Source organism: Rhinoraja longicauda, chromosome 3, assembly GCF_053455715.1.
Source record: "Rhinoraja longicauda isolate Sanriku21f chromosome 3, sRhiLon1.1, whole genome shotgun sequence".
NCBI classification, from domain to species: domain Eukaryota; kingdom Metazoa; phylum Chordata; class Chondrichthyes; order Rajiformes; family Arhynchobatidae; genus Rhinoraja; species Rhinoraja longicauda.
Window position 1 is genome coordinate 6,309,013 of NC_135955.1, and position 17,391 is coordinate 6,326,403.

The 17,391-nt window shown below is 52.7% G+C and overlaps 1 protein-coding gene across 1 annotated transcript in view; it reads left to right on the forward strand.

Moving 5' to 3' along the window:
- Positions 1-3,071: 3,071 nt before the first annotated feature.
- The window catches only part of uba6 (ubiquitin like modifier activating enzyme 6), a 148,186-nt gene continuing 133,866 nt past the window's right edge, over positions 3,072-17,391 (forward strand). Inside the window, exons 1-3 of the mRNA XM_078431305.1 lie at positions 3,072-3,171; positions 9,845-9,908; positions 13,556-13,650. Coding sequence (XP_078287431.1) covers positions 9,868-9,908; positions 13,556-13,650 — 136 coding nt within the window. The 5' untranslated portion in view covers positions 3,072-3,171; positions 9,845-9,867. The remainder of the gene's footprint in view (positions 3,172-9,844; positions 9,909-13,555; positions 13,651-17,391) is intronic.

The window sequence follows — 17,391 nt, forward strand, 5'->3', positions numbered from 1 at the left end:
CAAGGGGGATGGGGAGAAAGCAGGAACGGGGTACTGATTGTGGATGATCAGCCATGATCACAGTGAATGGCGGTGCTGGTTTGAAGAGCCGAATGCACCTGTTGTCTGTTAAGATAGACACAAAAATGCTGGAGTTACTCAGTAGGCCAGGCAGCATCTCTGGACAGAAGGGCTGACTTTTCAGGTGGAGATCCTTCTTCAGAGTAAAGGTGTGGGAAGGCACTGCGGATGTTGGTCACGCTGAGGTACTCCAGCATTTGGTGTCTCTCTGCGCCCTTGTTCAGACTGCCAGACAGGCAGGGAACAGAAACACCAGCAGCACCACCAGCAGCAGCAGCAGCACAACATAGAAACATAGAAAATAGGTGCAGGGGTAGGCCATTCGGCCCTTCGAGCCAGCACCGCCATTCAATATGATCATGGCTGATCATCCAACTCAGTATCCCGTACCTGCCTTCTCTCCATACCCCCTGATCCCTTTAGCCACAAGGGCCACATCTAACTCCCTCTTAAATATAGCCAATGAACTGGCCTCAACTACCTTCTGTGGCAGAGAATTCCAGATTCACCACTCTCTGTGTGAAAAAAAACGTTCTCATCTCGGTCCTAAAAGACTTCCCCCTTATCCTTAAACTGTAACCCCTTGTTCTGGACTTCCCCAACATCGGGAACAATCTTCCTGCATCTGGCCTGTCCAACCTCTTAAGAATTTTGTAAGTTTCTATAAGATCCCCCCTCAATCTTCTAAATTCCAGCGAGTACAAGCCGAGTCTATCCAGTCTTTCTCCATATGAAAGTCCTGCCATCCCAGGAATCAATCTGGTGAACCTTCTCTGTACTCCCTCTATGGCAAGAATGTCTTTCCTCAGATTAGGAGACCAAAACAACCAGCAGCAGCATCACCAGCAGCACCACCAGCAGCACCACCAGCAGCAGCACCAGCATCACCACCAGCAGCACCACCAGCAGCACCACCAGCAGGACCAGCAGCACCACCAGCAGCAGCACCAGCATCACCACCAGCAGGACCACCAGCAGCAACACCACCAGCAGGACCACCAGCAGCAACACCACCAGCAGGCCTGTGGCCACCAACGATACTAGAGGAACTGGCGGCCACCGCAGCCTTGCAACACGTCCTGGTCAATGCAGGCAGAGGGGGTGGGACGGGGGAGGAGAGGAGGGGACAGGCTCAATTAGGCGGTGGGAGAGGAGAGGGGAGGGGAGAGAAGAAAGGAGAGGAGAGGCTCCATTAGGCGTGGGAGAGGAGAGGGGAGAAGGGAGGGGAGAGGGGAGAGGGGGGGAGAGGAGAGGGGAGAGGGGGGGAGAGGAGAGGAGGGGAGAGGGGAGGGGAGAGGGGGGGAGAGGAGAGAGGGGGGGAGAGGAGAGGAGGGGAGAGGGGAGGGGAGAGGGGGGGAGAGGAGAGGGGAGAGGGGGGGAGAGGAGAGGGGAGAGGGGGGGAGAGGAGAGGAGGGGAGAGGGGAGGGGAGAGGGGGGGAGAGGAGAGAGGGGGGGAGAGGAGAGGAGGGGAGAGGGGAGGGGAGAGGGGGGGAGAGGAGAGAGGGGAGGGGAGAGGGGGGGAGAGGAGAGAGGGGGGGAGAGGGGGGGAGAGGAGAGGGGAGGGGAGAGGGGGGGAGAGGAGAGGAGGGGACAGACTTCATTAGGCGTGGGAGAGGAGAGGGGAGCGGAGAATACAGAACAGGAGAGGAGAAAAGAGGGGAGGAGAGAAGAGAACACAGGACAGGAGAGGCTGCAGCAGTGTGGTGGGAGAGGAGAGGAAAAGACAGGAGAAGAGAGGGGAGACAGGAGAAGAGAAGACAGGGGAGGAGACGAGGGGAGGGAGTGCCGGACCGGGCAGGGCAGCTGCAGGCGCGGGGAGGGCCGGGCCGGGGAGGGCTTGACGCCATAGGCCGGGCCGCTGAGGGGAGGGCCAGGCCGCGACTCCACTCCACTCCACCGCCGCCGCCCCGTGAGGCCGCTGAGGGGAGGGCAGGGCAGGGCAGGGCAGGGAGGGAGGGAGGGAGGGAGGGCCAGGCCGCGACTCCACTCCACCGCCGCCGCCCCGTGAGGCCGCTGAGGGTAGGGCAGGGCAGGGCAGGGCAGGGCAGGGAGGGAGGGAGGGCCAGGCCGCGACTCCACTCCACCGCCGCCGCCCCGTGAGGCCGCTGAGGGCAGGGCAGGGAGGGAGGGCCAGGCCGCGACTCCACTCCGCCGCCGCCGCCCCGTGAGGCCGCTGAGGGGAGGGCAGGGCAGGGCAGGGCAGGGAGGGAGGGCCAGGCCGCGACTCCACTCCGCCGCCGCCGCCCCGTGAGGCCGCTGAGGGGAGGGCAGGGCAGGGCAGGGAGGGAGGGAGGGAGGGCCAGGCCGCGACTCCACTCCACTCCGCCGCCGCCGCCCCGTGAGGCCGCTGAGGGGAGGGCAGGGCAGGGCAGGGAGGGAGGGCCAGGCCGCGACTCCACTCCACTCCACCGCCGCCGCCCCGTGAGGCCGCTGAGGGTAGGGCAGGACAGGACAGGGAGGGAGGGAGGGCCAGGCCGCGACTCCACTCCGCCGCCGCCGCCCCGTGAGGCCGCTGAGGGTAGGGCAGGACAGGGCAGGGAGGGAGGGCCAGGCCGCGACTCCACTCCACTCCGCCGCCGCCCCGTGAGGCCGCTGAGGGGAGGGCAGGGCAGGGCAGGGAGGGAGGGCCAGGCCGCGACTCCACTCCACTCCGCCGCCGCCGCCCCGTGAGGTCGCTGAGGGGAGGGCAGGGCAGGGAGGGAGGGAGGGCCAGGCCGCGACTCCACTCCACTCCGCCGCCGCCGCCCCGTGAGGTCGCTGAGGGGAGGGCAGGACAGGACAGGGAGGGAGGGCCAGGCCGCGACTCCACTCCACTCCACCGCCGCCGCCCCGTGAGGTCGCTGAGGGTAGGGCAGGGCAGGGAGGGAGGGAGGGCCAGGCCGCGACTCCACTCCACTCCGCCGCCGCCGCCCCGTGAGGTCGCTGAGGGTAGGGCAGGGCAGGGAGGGAGGGCCAGGCCGCGACTCCACTCCACTCCGCCGCCGCCGCCCCGTGAGGTCGCTGAGGGTAGGGCAGGGCAGGGAGGGAGGGAGGGCCAGGCCGCGACTCCACTCCGCCGCCGCCGCCGCCCCGTGAGGCCGCTGTCACCGCCGCAACATCCCCCGCCCCCCGGTGAGTTACAGCGCGGACACAGGGCCGGGGCCGGGGCCGGGGCCTCACACTAGGCCCGGACACACCGGGGGGGGGGGAGGGAAGGATGGAGGAAATAAGGGTGGAAAGGAGGAGAGGAGAGGAGAGAGGGAGAGGGGGAAAGGAATGAGGGGAGGGAGAGGGGAGGGATGGAGAGGAGAGGAGGGGGAGGGAGGAAGGGAAGAGGGGAGAGAGGAGGATGGAGTAGGGGAGAAAAGGATGGAGGGGAGGGAGAGAATGAGGGAGGGGAGGGAGAGGTGAGGTTAGGAGGGGAGGGAGGAGAGGAGGGAGGGAGAGGGGAGGTAGGGGGAGAAAAGGATGGAGGGATGGGAGAAAAGGATGGAGAGGAGGGAGGGAGAGGGGAGGAAATGAGAGGGAGGGAGGGAAGGAGAGGAGAAAATGAGGGAGGGAGGAGAGAGGAGGATGGAGTAGGGGGAGAAAAGGATGGAGGGAGAGGAAGGAAGGGAGAAGAGGGAGGGAGAGGAGGGGTGAGGAGGGGAGAGTGAGAGGGAGGGAGAAAAGAAGGGAGAGGAGGGAGGGAGAGGGGAGGGAGAGGGGAGGGAGAAAGAAAGTAGACTGGAGGGAGGAGAGAGAAGATCCATGTTCTTACAGATGCTGAATAACCTGCTGAATCACTGCAGCACCTTGAGTCATTTTGTGTGTCTGTACAGACAGACCCACAGACAGACAGACCCACAGACAGACAGACCCACAGACAGACAGACCCACAGACAGACAGACCCACAGACAGACAGACCCACAGACAGACAGACCCACAGACAGACAGACCCACAGACAGACAGACCCACAGACAGACAGACCCACAGACAGACAGACCCAGAGACAGAGAGACAGACCCAGAGACAGACAGACCCAGAGACAGACAGACCCAGAGACAGACAGACCCAGAGACAGAGAGACCCAGAGACAGACAGACCCAGAGAGAGACAGACCCAGAGAGAGAGACAGACCCAGAGACAGACAGACCCAGAGAGAGACAGACAGGGAGACCCAGAGACAGAGAGACCCAGAGACAGAGAGACAGACCCAGAGACAGACAGACCCAGAGACAGACAGACCCAGAGACAGACAGACCCAGAGAGAGACAGACAGAGAGACCCAGAGACAGAGACCCAGAGACAGACAGACCCAGAGACAGACAGACCCAGAGAGAGACAGACCCAGAGAGAGAGACAGACCCAGAGACAGACAGACCCAGAGAGAGACAGACAGGGAGACCCAGAGACAGAGAGACCCAGAGACAGAGAGACAGACCCAGAGACAGACAGACCCAGAGACAGACAGACCCAGAGACAGACAGACCCAGAGGCAGACAGACCCAGAGGCAGACAGACCCAGAGACAGACAGACCCAGAGACAGACAGACCCAGAGACAGACAGACAGAGAGACCCAGAGACAGACAGACAGAGAGACCCAGAGACAGAGAGACCCAGAGACAGACAGACCCAGAGACAGACAGACCCAGAGAGAGACAGACCCAGAGACAGACAGACCCAGAGACAGAGAGACAGACCCAGAGATAGACAGACCCAGAGACAGACAGACCCAGAGACAGACAGACCCAGAGAGAGACAGACCCAGAGACAGACAGACCCAGAGACAGAGAGACAGACCTAGAGACAGACAGACCCAGAGACAGACAGACCCAGAGACAGACAGACCCAGAGACAGACAAACCCAGAGACAGACAGACCCAGAGACAGACAGACAGACCCAGAGACAGACAGACCCAGAGACAGAGAGACAGACCCAGAGACAGAGAGACCCAGAGACAGACAGACCCAGAGACCCAGAGACAGACAGACATACCCAGAAACAGAGAGACCCAGAGACAGACAGACCCAGAGACAGACAGACCCAGAGACAGACAGACCCAGAGACAGACAGACCCAGAGACAGACAGACCCAGAGACAGACAGACCCAGAGACAGAGAGACAGACCCAGAGATAGACAGACCCAGAGACAGACAGACCCAGAGACAGACAGACCCAGAGAGAGACAGACCCAGAGACAGACAGACCCAGAGACAGAGAGACAGACCTAGAGACAGACAGACCCAGAGACAGACAGACCCAGAGACAGACAGACCCAGAGACAGACAAACCCAGAGACAGACAGACCCAGAGACAGACAGACAGACCCAGAGACAGACAGACCCAGAGACAGAGAGACAGACCCAGAGACAGAGAGACCCAGAGACAGACAGACCCAGAGACCCAGAGACAGACAGACATACCCAGAAACAGAGAGACCCAGAGACAGACAGACCCAGAGACAGACAGACCCAGAGACAGACAGACCCAGAGACAGACAGACCCAGAGACAGACAGACCCAGAGACAGACAGACCCAGAGACAGACAGACCCAGAGACAGACAGACCCAGAGACAGAGAGACCCAGAGACAGACAGACCCAGAGACAGACAGAGACGGAGAGACAGACCCAGAGACAGACAGACCCAGGGAGAGACAGACCCAGAGACAGACAGACCCAGAGACAGAGACCCAGAGACAGACAGACCCAGAGACAGACAGACCCAGAGACAGACAGACCCAGAGACAGAGAGACAGACCCAGAGACGGAGAGACAGACCCAGAGACAGACAGACCCAGAGACAGACAGACCCAGAGAGAGACAGACCCAGAGACAGACAGACCCAGAGACAGAGAGACAGACCCAGAGACAGACAGACAGAGAGACCCAGAGACAGACAGACCCAGAGACAGGCAGACCCAGAGAGAGACAGACCCAGAGATAGACAGACCCAGAGACAGAGAGACAGACCCAGAGATAGACAGACCCAGAGACAGACAGACCCAGAGACAGACAGACCCAGAGAGAGACAGACCCAGAGACAGGCAGACCCAGAGACAGAGAGACAGACCCAGAGACAGACAGACCCAGAGACCCAGAGACAGACAGACCCAGAGACAGACAGACCCAGAGACAGACAGACCCAGAGACAGACAAACCCAGAGACAGACAGACCCAGAGACAGACAGACAGACCCGGAGACAGACAGACCCAGAGACAGAGAGACAGACCCAGAGACAGAGAGACCCAGAGACAGACAGACCCAGAGACCCAGAGACAGACAGACATACCCAGAAACAGAGAGACCCAGAGACAGACAGACCCAGAGACAGACAGACCCAGAGACAGACAGACCCAGAGACAGACAGACCCAGAGACAGACAGACCCACAGACAGACAGACCCAAAGACTGACAGACCCAGAGACAGAGAGACCCAGAGACAGACAGACCCAGAGACAGACAGAGACGGAGAGACAGACCCAGAGACAGACAGACCCAGAGACAGAGAGACCCAGAGACAGACAGACCCAGAGACAGACAGACCCAGAGACAGACAGACAGACCCAGAGACAGACAGACCCAGAGACGGAGAGACAGACCCAGAGACAGACAGACCCAGAGACAGACAGACCCAGAGACAGACAGACCCAGAGACGGGAGACAGACCCAGAGACAGACAGACCCAGAGACAGACAGACCCAGAGACAGACAGACCCAGAGACGGAGAGACAGACCCAGAGACAGACAGACCCAGAGACACCCAGAGACAGAGAGACCCAGAGACAGACAGACCCAGAGACCCAGAGACAGACAGACATACCCAGAAACAGAGACCCAGAGACAGACAGACCCAGAGACAGACAGACCCAGAGACAGAGAGACAGACCCAGAGACAGAGAGACCCAGAGACAGACAGACAGACCCAGAGACAGACAGACCCAGAGACAGACAGACCCAGAGACAGACGGACCCAGAAACAGAGGGACCCAGAGACAGACAGACCCAGAGACGGAGAGACAGACCCAGAGACAGAGGGACCCAGAGACAGACGGACCCAGAGACAGACAGACCCAGAGACAGACAGACCCAGAGACAGACAGACCCAGAGACAGACAGAGTCAGAGACAGACAGACCCAGAGACAGACAGACCCAGAGACAGACAGACCCAGAGACAGACAGACCCAGAGACAGACAGACCCAGAGACAGAGACCCAGAGACAGAGACCCAGAGACAGAGAGACCCAGAGACAGAGACCCAGAAACAGACAGACCCAGAGACAGACAGACCCAGAGAGAGACAGACCCAGAGACAGACAGACCCAGAGACAGAGACCCAGAGACAGAGAGACCCAGAGACAGACAGACCCAGAGACAGACAGACCCAGAGAGAGACAGACCCAGAGAGAGACAGACCCAGAGACAGACAGACCCAGAGACAGACAGACCCAGAGACAGACAGGTCCAGAGATAGACAGACCCAGAGACAGAGAGACTGGCAGACCCAAAATGCTGGAGTCACTCTGCGGGTCAGGTAGTATCTCCCGAGATGCTGCCTGACCCGCTGAGTTACACAGAACAAAAGCTGCAGGATTCGGCCCTTCGAGCCAGCACAGCCATCCAATGTGATCACGGCTGATCATCCACAATCAGTAACCCGCTCCTGCTTTTCCCTTGATTCCCTTAGCCCGAAGAACTAAATCTAAACCTCTCTTGAAAACATCCAGTGAATTGGCCTCCACTGCCTGGGCTTCCCAGCAACAAAAAACATTTCATCTGCAAACTGATGAAGCAACAGTCCTGTGTGCTTCTTTAAGATAGTATGTAGGTTGATCAGCCTGTGTAAACTGCCCTTAGTGTGTCAGGAGTGGATGAGAAATTGGGATAGCATGGAACTAGCATGAACTAGTGATGGTTGGTGTCGATTTGGTGGGCCGAAGGGCCTATTTCCATGGTGTATCTTTCAATTCAATTGTTACTCTGAATTTTATTTTTAACTCAATGATGAATCCTTTTGTTAAATGTTATTGCTAAACATACAAATATTTTCTTTTAAACATAGAACGGTATTGCACAAGAACAGACATTTTGGCCCACAATTACTGGGCTGAACATGAGGGTGGTGAAGGTGTGGAATTCTCTGCCTCAGAAGGCAGTGGAGGCCAGTTCGTTGGATGCTTTCAAGAGAGAGCTGGATAGAGCTCTTAAGGATAGCGGAGTGAGGGGGTATGGGGAGAAGGCAGGAACGGGGTACTGATTGAGAGTGATCAGCCATGATCGCATTGAATGGCGGTGCTGGCTCGAAGGGCTGAATGGCCTACTCCTGCACCTATTGTCTATTGTCTATTGTCTATTGTCTATTGATGCCAAGACAACTCTTATCTGCCTGCACATAATCCATATACCTCCTCTGTACTCCGAGGAGTATATGTATATAGTTTGTTGAAAGTGACATCGCAGGTGGATAATTATTCACAAAATGCTGGAGTAACTCAGCAGGTCAGGCAGCATCTCAGGAGAGAAGGAATGGGTGACGTTTCGGGTCGAGACCCTTCTTCAGACTGATGTCAGGGGGGCGGGACAAAGGAAGGATCGCTTCGCTCAACACCAGCGCTCGGTCCGCGTTGGCCAAACTGATCTCCCGGTGGCCGAGCACTTCAACTCCCCCTCCCATTCCCAGTCTGACCTTTCTGTCATGGGCCTCCTCCAGTGCCATAGTGAGGCCCACCGGAAATTGGAGGAACAACACCTCATATTTCGCCTGGGCAGCTTGTATGAACATTGACTTCTCCAACTTTATATAGTTCCTCTGTCCCTCTCTTCTCCTCCTCCTTCCCAGATCTCCCTCTATCTTCCTGTCTCCACCTACATCCTTCCTTTGTCCCGCCCCCCTGACATCAGTCTGAAGAAGGGTCTCGACCCGAAACGTCACCCATTCCTTCTATCCTGAGATGCTGCCTAACCTGCTGAGTTACTCCAGCATTTTGTGAATAAATACCTTCGATTTGTACCAGCATCTGCAGTTATTTTCTTATATCACAGGTGGATAAGGTGGTCAAAAAGGCTTTTAGCATATTGGCCTTTTTCAGACAGAGCATTGAGTATAGACATTGGGACGTTGTGTTGCAGTTGTATAAGACGTTGGTGAGGCCGCATTTAGAGTATTGTGTTCACGTTTGGGCACCATTTTATAGGAAGGATGTTGTCAAGCTGGAAAGGGTTCGGCGAAGATTTACGAGGATGTTGCCAGGACCCGAGGACATGAGCTATAGGAAGAGGTTAGGCAGGCTAGGACTCTATTCTCTAGAGCGCAGGAGGATGAAGGGTGATCTTATAGAGGTGTATAAAATCATGAGAGGAATAGATTGTGTAGACGCACAGAGTCTCTAGCCCAGAGAAGGGGAATCGGGAACCAGACGACATAGGTCAGGGGGGAAAGATTTTATAGCAATCTGAGGGGGTCACGTTTTCATGCAAAGGGTTGTGGGTGTATGGAATGAGCTGCCGGAGGAAGTAGTTGAAAAACTCTATGTCTCAATGGCACAGCTTTTAAGATTAGTCATACAGCCTGGAAACAGGCCGTTTGGCCCAACTTGTCCACGTTGGTCAACTTGTCCCATCTACACTAGTCCCACATTACCTGCGTTTGGCCCATATCCCTCCGAACCTGTCCTATACATGTACCTATCTAATTGCTTCTTAAAATTTGCAATATTCATGCCTTTGGTAAATCTAAAGGCCGGAGAGAGTAAGCTATGGAAGTGGAGTCTTTTAAAAGACCAGAAAATAGGCATTAATAATTTTTTAATTCCTTTGCAGAATTTGACGAACAGCAACAGAAAATGGCAGCTGCCAATATGGAAATTGATGATTCCTTATACAGGTAAATCTTGGCAGTACAAGCATTGAGGAAGCTAAATATTCCTGATTTGGTGAATTAGCAACGGGTATTTTCCCCACCAGGTATATTGTGATTCTGGTTCCCCTGGTAAAACAGAGGAACTCAAAGGTCAGGCAAACGCCTCCGCTGTCACGCTGTGAAAACAGAAAGGATGAGACGGAGTTTCTTCCCACAGGCCATCAGGACAGTTAACTCTCATATCACCAGGGACTCATTTAATTTACTGTATTAATTTATTTTTTGTGTTAAATCTTTTTTTCTATTCTGTTTTGTAGTTTAACACAATCCGCAGGCGTTGCCACTTTCATTTCACTGCACATCTTGTATATGTATGTGGCAAATTGACTTGACTTGACTTGCAGGAGGAACTTAGTGGGTCAGACAGCATCTCTGAAGGACATGGATAGGCGATATTTCAAGGGAGGGGAAAGGTGGGGTGAGATCGTAGGCGAAATGGGTGTGGATTGGGGTGAGGGGCAGAGGGGGGGAGAGTGTGGGAATACCCTTCACCTTCTGGCTGTTGCCCAGAGTCTCCTGCAACCCTGGGTCTCACTCAACTCCACTTCATTCTCTGTCAAATCCACACCTTCAGTCAATGCTTTAACCCAGAGTTTCTCAACGGAGTTTGTACGTTCTCCCCGTGGCCTGCGTGGGTTTTCCCCGAGATCTTCGGTTTCCTTCCGCACTCCAAAGACGTACAGGTTCGTAGGTTAATTGGCTGGGCAAATGTTTAAAAAAAAATTGTCCCTAGTGTGTGTAGGATAGTGTTAGTGTGCGGGGATCGCTGGGCGGCGCGGACCCGGTGGGCCGAAGGGCCTGTTTCCGCGCTGTATCTCTAAATCAAATTAAATCAACCTTTTTACCCTTGCAGAACCCTTGAAATAATTTTCATGTCTCGGGGAACCCCTACATAAAAATGATCATATATATTATTCTCATGAACTTAACAAAAACATAGATAAACACAAACTTTTCATAAACTAACAAAAAATAAACATAAACATACTTAATTTTTTTTCATTCATATAACGTCTCTAAATGATGATTACTAAATAACGTGTGTGAACGAGGGGCTGTACCTGCACTCCAGAAAGCACAGACAGGACTGATGGCAGCACGGTAGCGCAGCGGTAGAGTTGCTGCTTTACAGCGAATGCAGCGCCGGAGACTCAGGTTCGATCCTGACTACGGGTGCTGCACTGTAAGGAGTTTGTACGTTCTCCCCGTGACCTGCGTGGGTTTTCTCCGAGATCTTCGGTTTCCTCCCACACTCCAAAGACGTACAGGTATGTAGGTTAATTGGCTGGGTAAATGTAAAAATTGTCCCTAGTGGGTGTAGGATAGTGTTAATGTACGGGGATCACTGGGCGGCACGGACTTGGTGGGCCGAAAAGGCCTGTTTCCGGCTGTATATATATGATATGATATGATATGATGGAGATTGTGCGTGCATCTGTACTTGATTGAGTCACTTGATGATGCACGAACCCGTCACGTACAGCTCCTGTCCACTAAAGGCCGCCTCACACTGGCGCCCTAGAGACGTCACTAAATATATTCCCTATGATTATTATACCTTTGAATGATATAACAAGTCAAGTCAAGTCAATTTTATTTGTATAGCACATTTAAAAACAACCCACGTTGACCAAAGTGCTGTACATCTGATTAGGTACTAAGGAAAAAATGCAAACATAACAGCACATACAAAACAGTTCACAAGTGCCTCCTCAATGGGCCTCAAATGCTAGGGAGTAGAAATAGGTTTTGAGCCTGGACTTAAAGGAGTCGATGGAGGGGGCAGTTCTGATGGGGAGAGGGATGCTGTTCCACAGTCTAGGAGCTGCAACCGCTGAAGACTTTATTATAATACCCAAGAATTTTCCAAGAATATGCCGTACCTTTATAATAAAATTACGAATATGAAATTAAACACAAAAATGACCCCAAAAATGCATTTACAAATGATCAGCCGATTTATCACTATTGCGGAACCCCTGGCGACCTCTTGCGGGACCCTAAGCTGCTTTAACCTGATCATTTATTCACAAAATGCTGGAGTAACTCAGCAGGTCAGGCAGCATCTCGGGAGAGAAGGAATGGGTGACGTTTCGGGTCGAGACCCTTCTTCACCTGATCATTAGTAGGTACAGTGTGGCGCAGTAGTAAAGTTACTGCCTTGTAGCACTAGGGACTTGGGTTCGATCCTGACCGATGGGTACTTGTCTGTACAGAGTTTGCACATTCTCCTTGTGGCCCCTTTTCTCAATGTCAGAAGACAAAGGGAATAGTGATCGACTGAAGGAAGCGAAGCGGTAGACATTTCCAGTGCTGAAGTAGAGACGGTTGAAAGCTTCAGGTTCCCAGCAGTAAATATCACCCGCAACCTGTCCTGGTCAGGCCATATCGAAGCAATGGCCAAGAAAACACACTGATGCCATTACTTCCTGAGAGGGCCTAGGACGTTCGACATGTCCTAAACAACTCACACCAACATTGACAGATGTGTCGCAGAAAGCATTTTAATCAGGATGCATCAAGTCAAGTCAAGTCAAGTTTATTTGTCACATGCACATACACGATGTGCAGTGAAATGAAAGTGGCAACGCCTGCGGGTTGTGCAAAAAAAAGAATTACAGTTACAGCATTTAAATAAAAGTTAATACAGAGAAGACAAAATTTAGTCCCTGGAGTCATAAAAGTTAACAGTCCTGATGGCCTGTGGGAAGAAACTCCGTCTTATCCTCTCCGTTTCCACAGCGTGACAGCGGAGGTGTTTGCCTGACCGTAGCAGCTGGAACAGTCCATTGCTGGGGTGGCAGGGGTCCCCCATAATCTTTACTACCCCCTCACAGCATGGTTTTGGGAACAGCTCCATCCAAGACCACAAGAAATTGCATCGATCTGTGGACGCTACCCAGAGCATAGAAACATAGACAATAGGTGCAGAAAGAGGCCATTCGTCCCTTCGAGCCAGCACCGCCATTCGATGTGATCATGGCTGATCATCCACAATCAGTAACCCGTGCCTGCCTTCTCCCCGTATCCCTTGATTCCACTAGCCCCCAGCATCACATAAACCAACCTCCCTTCCGTTGACTACATCTACACTTCATGCTGTCACCGGCATAATCAAGGACGCGCTCAACCCTGGCCACTCCCTCGTCTCCCCACTCCAAACAGGCAAGAGGTGCAGTAGTGTACAAACTCCCCCTCCCCTCCTCTGCCCCCTCCCCTCTGCCCCTCCACGCCCCCTCCTCCCCTTCCCCTCTCCCCCTCCCTCCCTCCCTCCCGAGGAGATAGATTTAAACTTTAAAATGTTTAATAACGTTTAAAATATAACACCGATTTCAACGAAACTTCTTCCATTAGCACCAAAGGGATGACGGTGAGTAAGGTGGGCCTAAAATTGTCACGCTATCGTGTACCGTTTTGGCTGTAGTTCAGGAACAAACTAACAAACAAACAAATGAGAATTTTAGTATATAGATATCATAGACTTTGGACTTGAGGAAGTTCAGGGAACATGGGAATTGAGTGGGTAATTGAATTTCAATGCAGCATTTTATCAAGTAACAAGGATCTTTAAGGCCTGGGCCTGTTTCTTATGTTCCTCCTTTTTATTGTAGTCGTCAACGCTATGTCCTTGGAGACCATGCAATGTGTCAGATGGCCCAGTCTTATGTTTTCCTAAGTGGTATTGGTGGACTAGGCATTGAGATTGGTAAGTAACATTTTGTTGGATTTAAAAAAATATATATATTGGAAGCTTAATTTCAAAATGTTTATAAGTCAGCTTTTTCTGCTACATCTGAAAACTGCAGTTGTTCTTGGCTGCCCGTGTATAGCTTACAGGTTATTGACTTCTTCTAATTCATTCATTTGATGGGTGGCAATAGACAACAGTGCAGGAGGAAGCCATTCGGCCCTTCGAGCCAGCACCGCCATTCAGTGTGATCATGGCTGATCATCCACAATCAGTATCCCGTTCCTGCCTTCTCCCCATACCCCATGACTCTGTTATCTTTAAGAGCTCTATCTAGCTCTCTCTTGAAAGCATCCAAATAAATTGGCCTCCACTGCCCTCTGAGGCAGAGAATTCCACAGATTTACAACTCTCTGAATGAAAAGGTTTTTCCTCATCTCCGTTCTAAATGGCCTACCCCTTATTCTCAAACTGTGGCCCCTAGGTTCTGGACTCCCCCAACGTTGGGAACATGTTTGTTTCCAATGGCAAGGCCAGCATTTATTGGCCGAACCAATTCCCCACAGTGATTGGCACTCACAGTGGGCCATTGGTAAAGATATTTCCGTTCTGCTAATGAGTCTGGAGTTGTATGATTTAAAAGCAACAGATCGTTGATGCACTTGTAAATCAGAGTGTTATATGATTTAGATGGGGATGTGCAGGTGGTTGATTTTCCATGTTGATGTGGCCCTCCTTGGATTTGGAGGGTGGGGGTAGGTGTTGGTTATTTGTTGAGCTAGTGTGGATGAGTAACTTGTCCATGAGGTAGATGCACCCACAGGTAGCTGCCCGCAGCGTGCCTGTGCTGAAGTGATGCTTTGTGGACGCCAGTCTACTTAGTCTGCTTTGTTTTGGATGCTCTTGCATTCCTTGAGTTACAGAATGGTAGAGTCAAAGCGTCATGCAGTATGGAAACAGGCCCTTCGGCCCAACTTGCCCACACTGGCCAACATGTCCCAGTTACACTAGTCCCAGCTGCCTGCGTTTGGCCCATATCCCTCCAAACCTGTCCTATCCATGTACCTGTCTGACTGTTTCCTAAACGTTGGGATAGTTCCCAGCCTCAACTACCTCCTCTGGCAGCACGTTCCATACACCCACCACCCTTTTTATGAAAAAGGCACACCTGAGATTCCTATTAGTGTAAGAAAATAACTGCAGATGCTGGTGCAAATCGAAGGTATTTACTTCACAAAATTTCTCAGGAGAGAAGGAATGGGTGACGTTTTGGGTCGAAGAAGGGTCTCGACCCGAAACGTCACCCATTCCTTCTCTCCTGAGATGCTGTCTGACCTGCTGAGTTACTCCCGCATTTTGTGAAATAATAATTCCTATTAAATCTTCACTTTATGTTGAAGGTGCACTTTTCACATGCCTTTGATGGGAGAAGAAAATGGTGGTGAATCACTTGCTGCAAGATGCCTATCTTCTGACTTGTGTCAAGCTCAGTTGAGTCTGAAGAAAGATCTCGACCCGAAATGTCACCCATTCATTCTCTCCAGAGCCTGACCCGCTGAGTTACTCCAGCATTTTGTGTCTACCTTTGATTTCAACCAGCCTCTGCAGTTTTCCTTCCTACACATCAGTTGTTTCTGGTCAATGGTGACCACCAGGATGTTGCTGATGGGAAACTTGGAGATGCTAACGCTGTTGAATATTGAAATATGGAACATATATACGGGGCTCGCTGGTCGACGTGGATTCGGTGGGTGGAAGGGCCTGTATCTCCCCACCTAAATATGGAAATGTTGTTGGACACTCTCTTGTTGGAGATGATCACTGGCTGAGACTTGTGTGACATGAATGTACAGCAGGCAGTGAAGAAAGCCAATGGAATGCTGGCCTTCATAACAAGAGGAGTTGAGTATAGGAGCAAAGAAGTCCTTCTGCAGTTGTACAGGGCCCTAGTGAGACCGCACCTGGAGTACTGTGTGCAGCTTTGCTCTCCAAATTTGAGTAAGGATATTCTTGCTATTGAGGGCGTGCAGCGTAGGTTTACTAAGTTAATTCCCGGAATGGCGGGACTGTCATATGTTGAAAGACTGGAGCGACTAGGCTTGTATACACTGGAATTTAGAAGGATGAGAGGGGATCTTATCGAAATGTATAAGATTGTTAAGGGGTTGGACACGTTAGAGGCAGGAAACATGTTCCCAATGTTGGGGGAGTCCAGAACCAGGGGCCACAGTTTAAAAATAAGAGGTAGGCCATTTAGAACGGAGATGAGGAAAAGCTTTTTCAGTCAGAGAGTTGTGAATCTGTGGAATTCTCTGCCTCAGAAGGCAGTGGAGGCCAATTCTCTGAATGCATTCAAGAGAGAGCTAGATAGAGCTCTTAAGGATAGCGGAGTCAGGGGGTATGGGGAGAAGGCAGGAACGGGGTACTGATTGAGAATGATCAGCCATGATCACATTGAATGGTGGGGCTGGCTCGAAGGGCCGAATGGCCTCCTCCTGCACCTATTGTCTGTTGTCTATTGTGAGTTGGCACCCAGATTCGTTTTCCAAGATGTTGCAGGAAATGCAAATTATCAACAATGATATCGGCTGTGGGAAAGGTGCAATGTAGCTGGAAAGAGTTCAGAGAAGATTTATGAGGATGTTGCCAGGACTCAAGGCCCTGCGTTAAATCAAGTGGAGCCGCTGCCCACAGCGCCTGAGACTCCGAGATCGATCCTGACTAAGGGCACTGCCTCTGCGGAGTTTGTACGTTCTCCCTGTGATCGCGCGGGTCTCTGGGTGCTACGTTTTCCTCCCACATATGAGTGATGTGCAAGTTTGTAGGTTAATTGGCTTCTGTAAGTTGCCCCTGGCGTGCAGGAATTCAAAGTGGGATAACACGGCAACGGTGTGTGGGTGATTGATGGTTGACGTGGACACGATGAGCTGAAGGGGCGGTTTCTCTGCTGTATCACTAAAGGACTTACCGGGTCCACATCACCAGATTAGAACTTGTACAGCCAGAGCTGAACACACTTCTCGGCATCTGCCTACAATGGCGCCTTGGGCTTCTTGTGCGTGGCGGTGGCAAGATTGGTGGAAACAGGGCCGCAACGTGAACGCTCTTTCCTTGACCCCATCACTAAACTAAACTAGTTAAGTCAAGTCAAGTCAATTTTATTTGTACAGCACATTTAAAAACAACCCACATTGACCAAAGTGCTGTACATCAGTTCAGGTACTAAGATACGAACATACAATGGCACACAAACTCAACAGCACATACATAAACAGTTCACAGCGCCCCCTCAGAGGGCCTCAAACGCTAGGAAGTAGAAATAGGTTTTGAGCCTGGACTTAAAGGAGTGGATGGAGGGGGCAGTTCTGATGGGGAGAGGGATGCTGTTCCACAGTCTAGGAGCTGCAACCGCAAAAGCGCGGTCACCCCTCAGCTTAAGCCTAGACCGCGGGATAGTCAGTAGCCCCAAGTCGGCCGACCTGAGGGGCCTTGAGATGGAGTGGTGGGTTAGAAGATTTTTGATATGGGGGGGGGGGGGGCAAGCCCGTTTAGGGCTTTGTATGTGAATAGGAGGAGCTTGAAGTTGATTCTGTACTGTACTGGGAGCCAGTGGAGAGAGGCCAGAATCGGGGTGATGTGTTCCCTTTTACGGGTACCCGTCAGGAGTCTCGCTGCGGCGTTTTGGACCAATTGCAGGCGGGACAGGGATGATTGGCTGATCCCAGTGTATAGGGAGTTGCAGTAGTCTAGGCGGGAGGA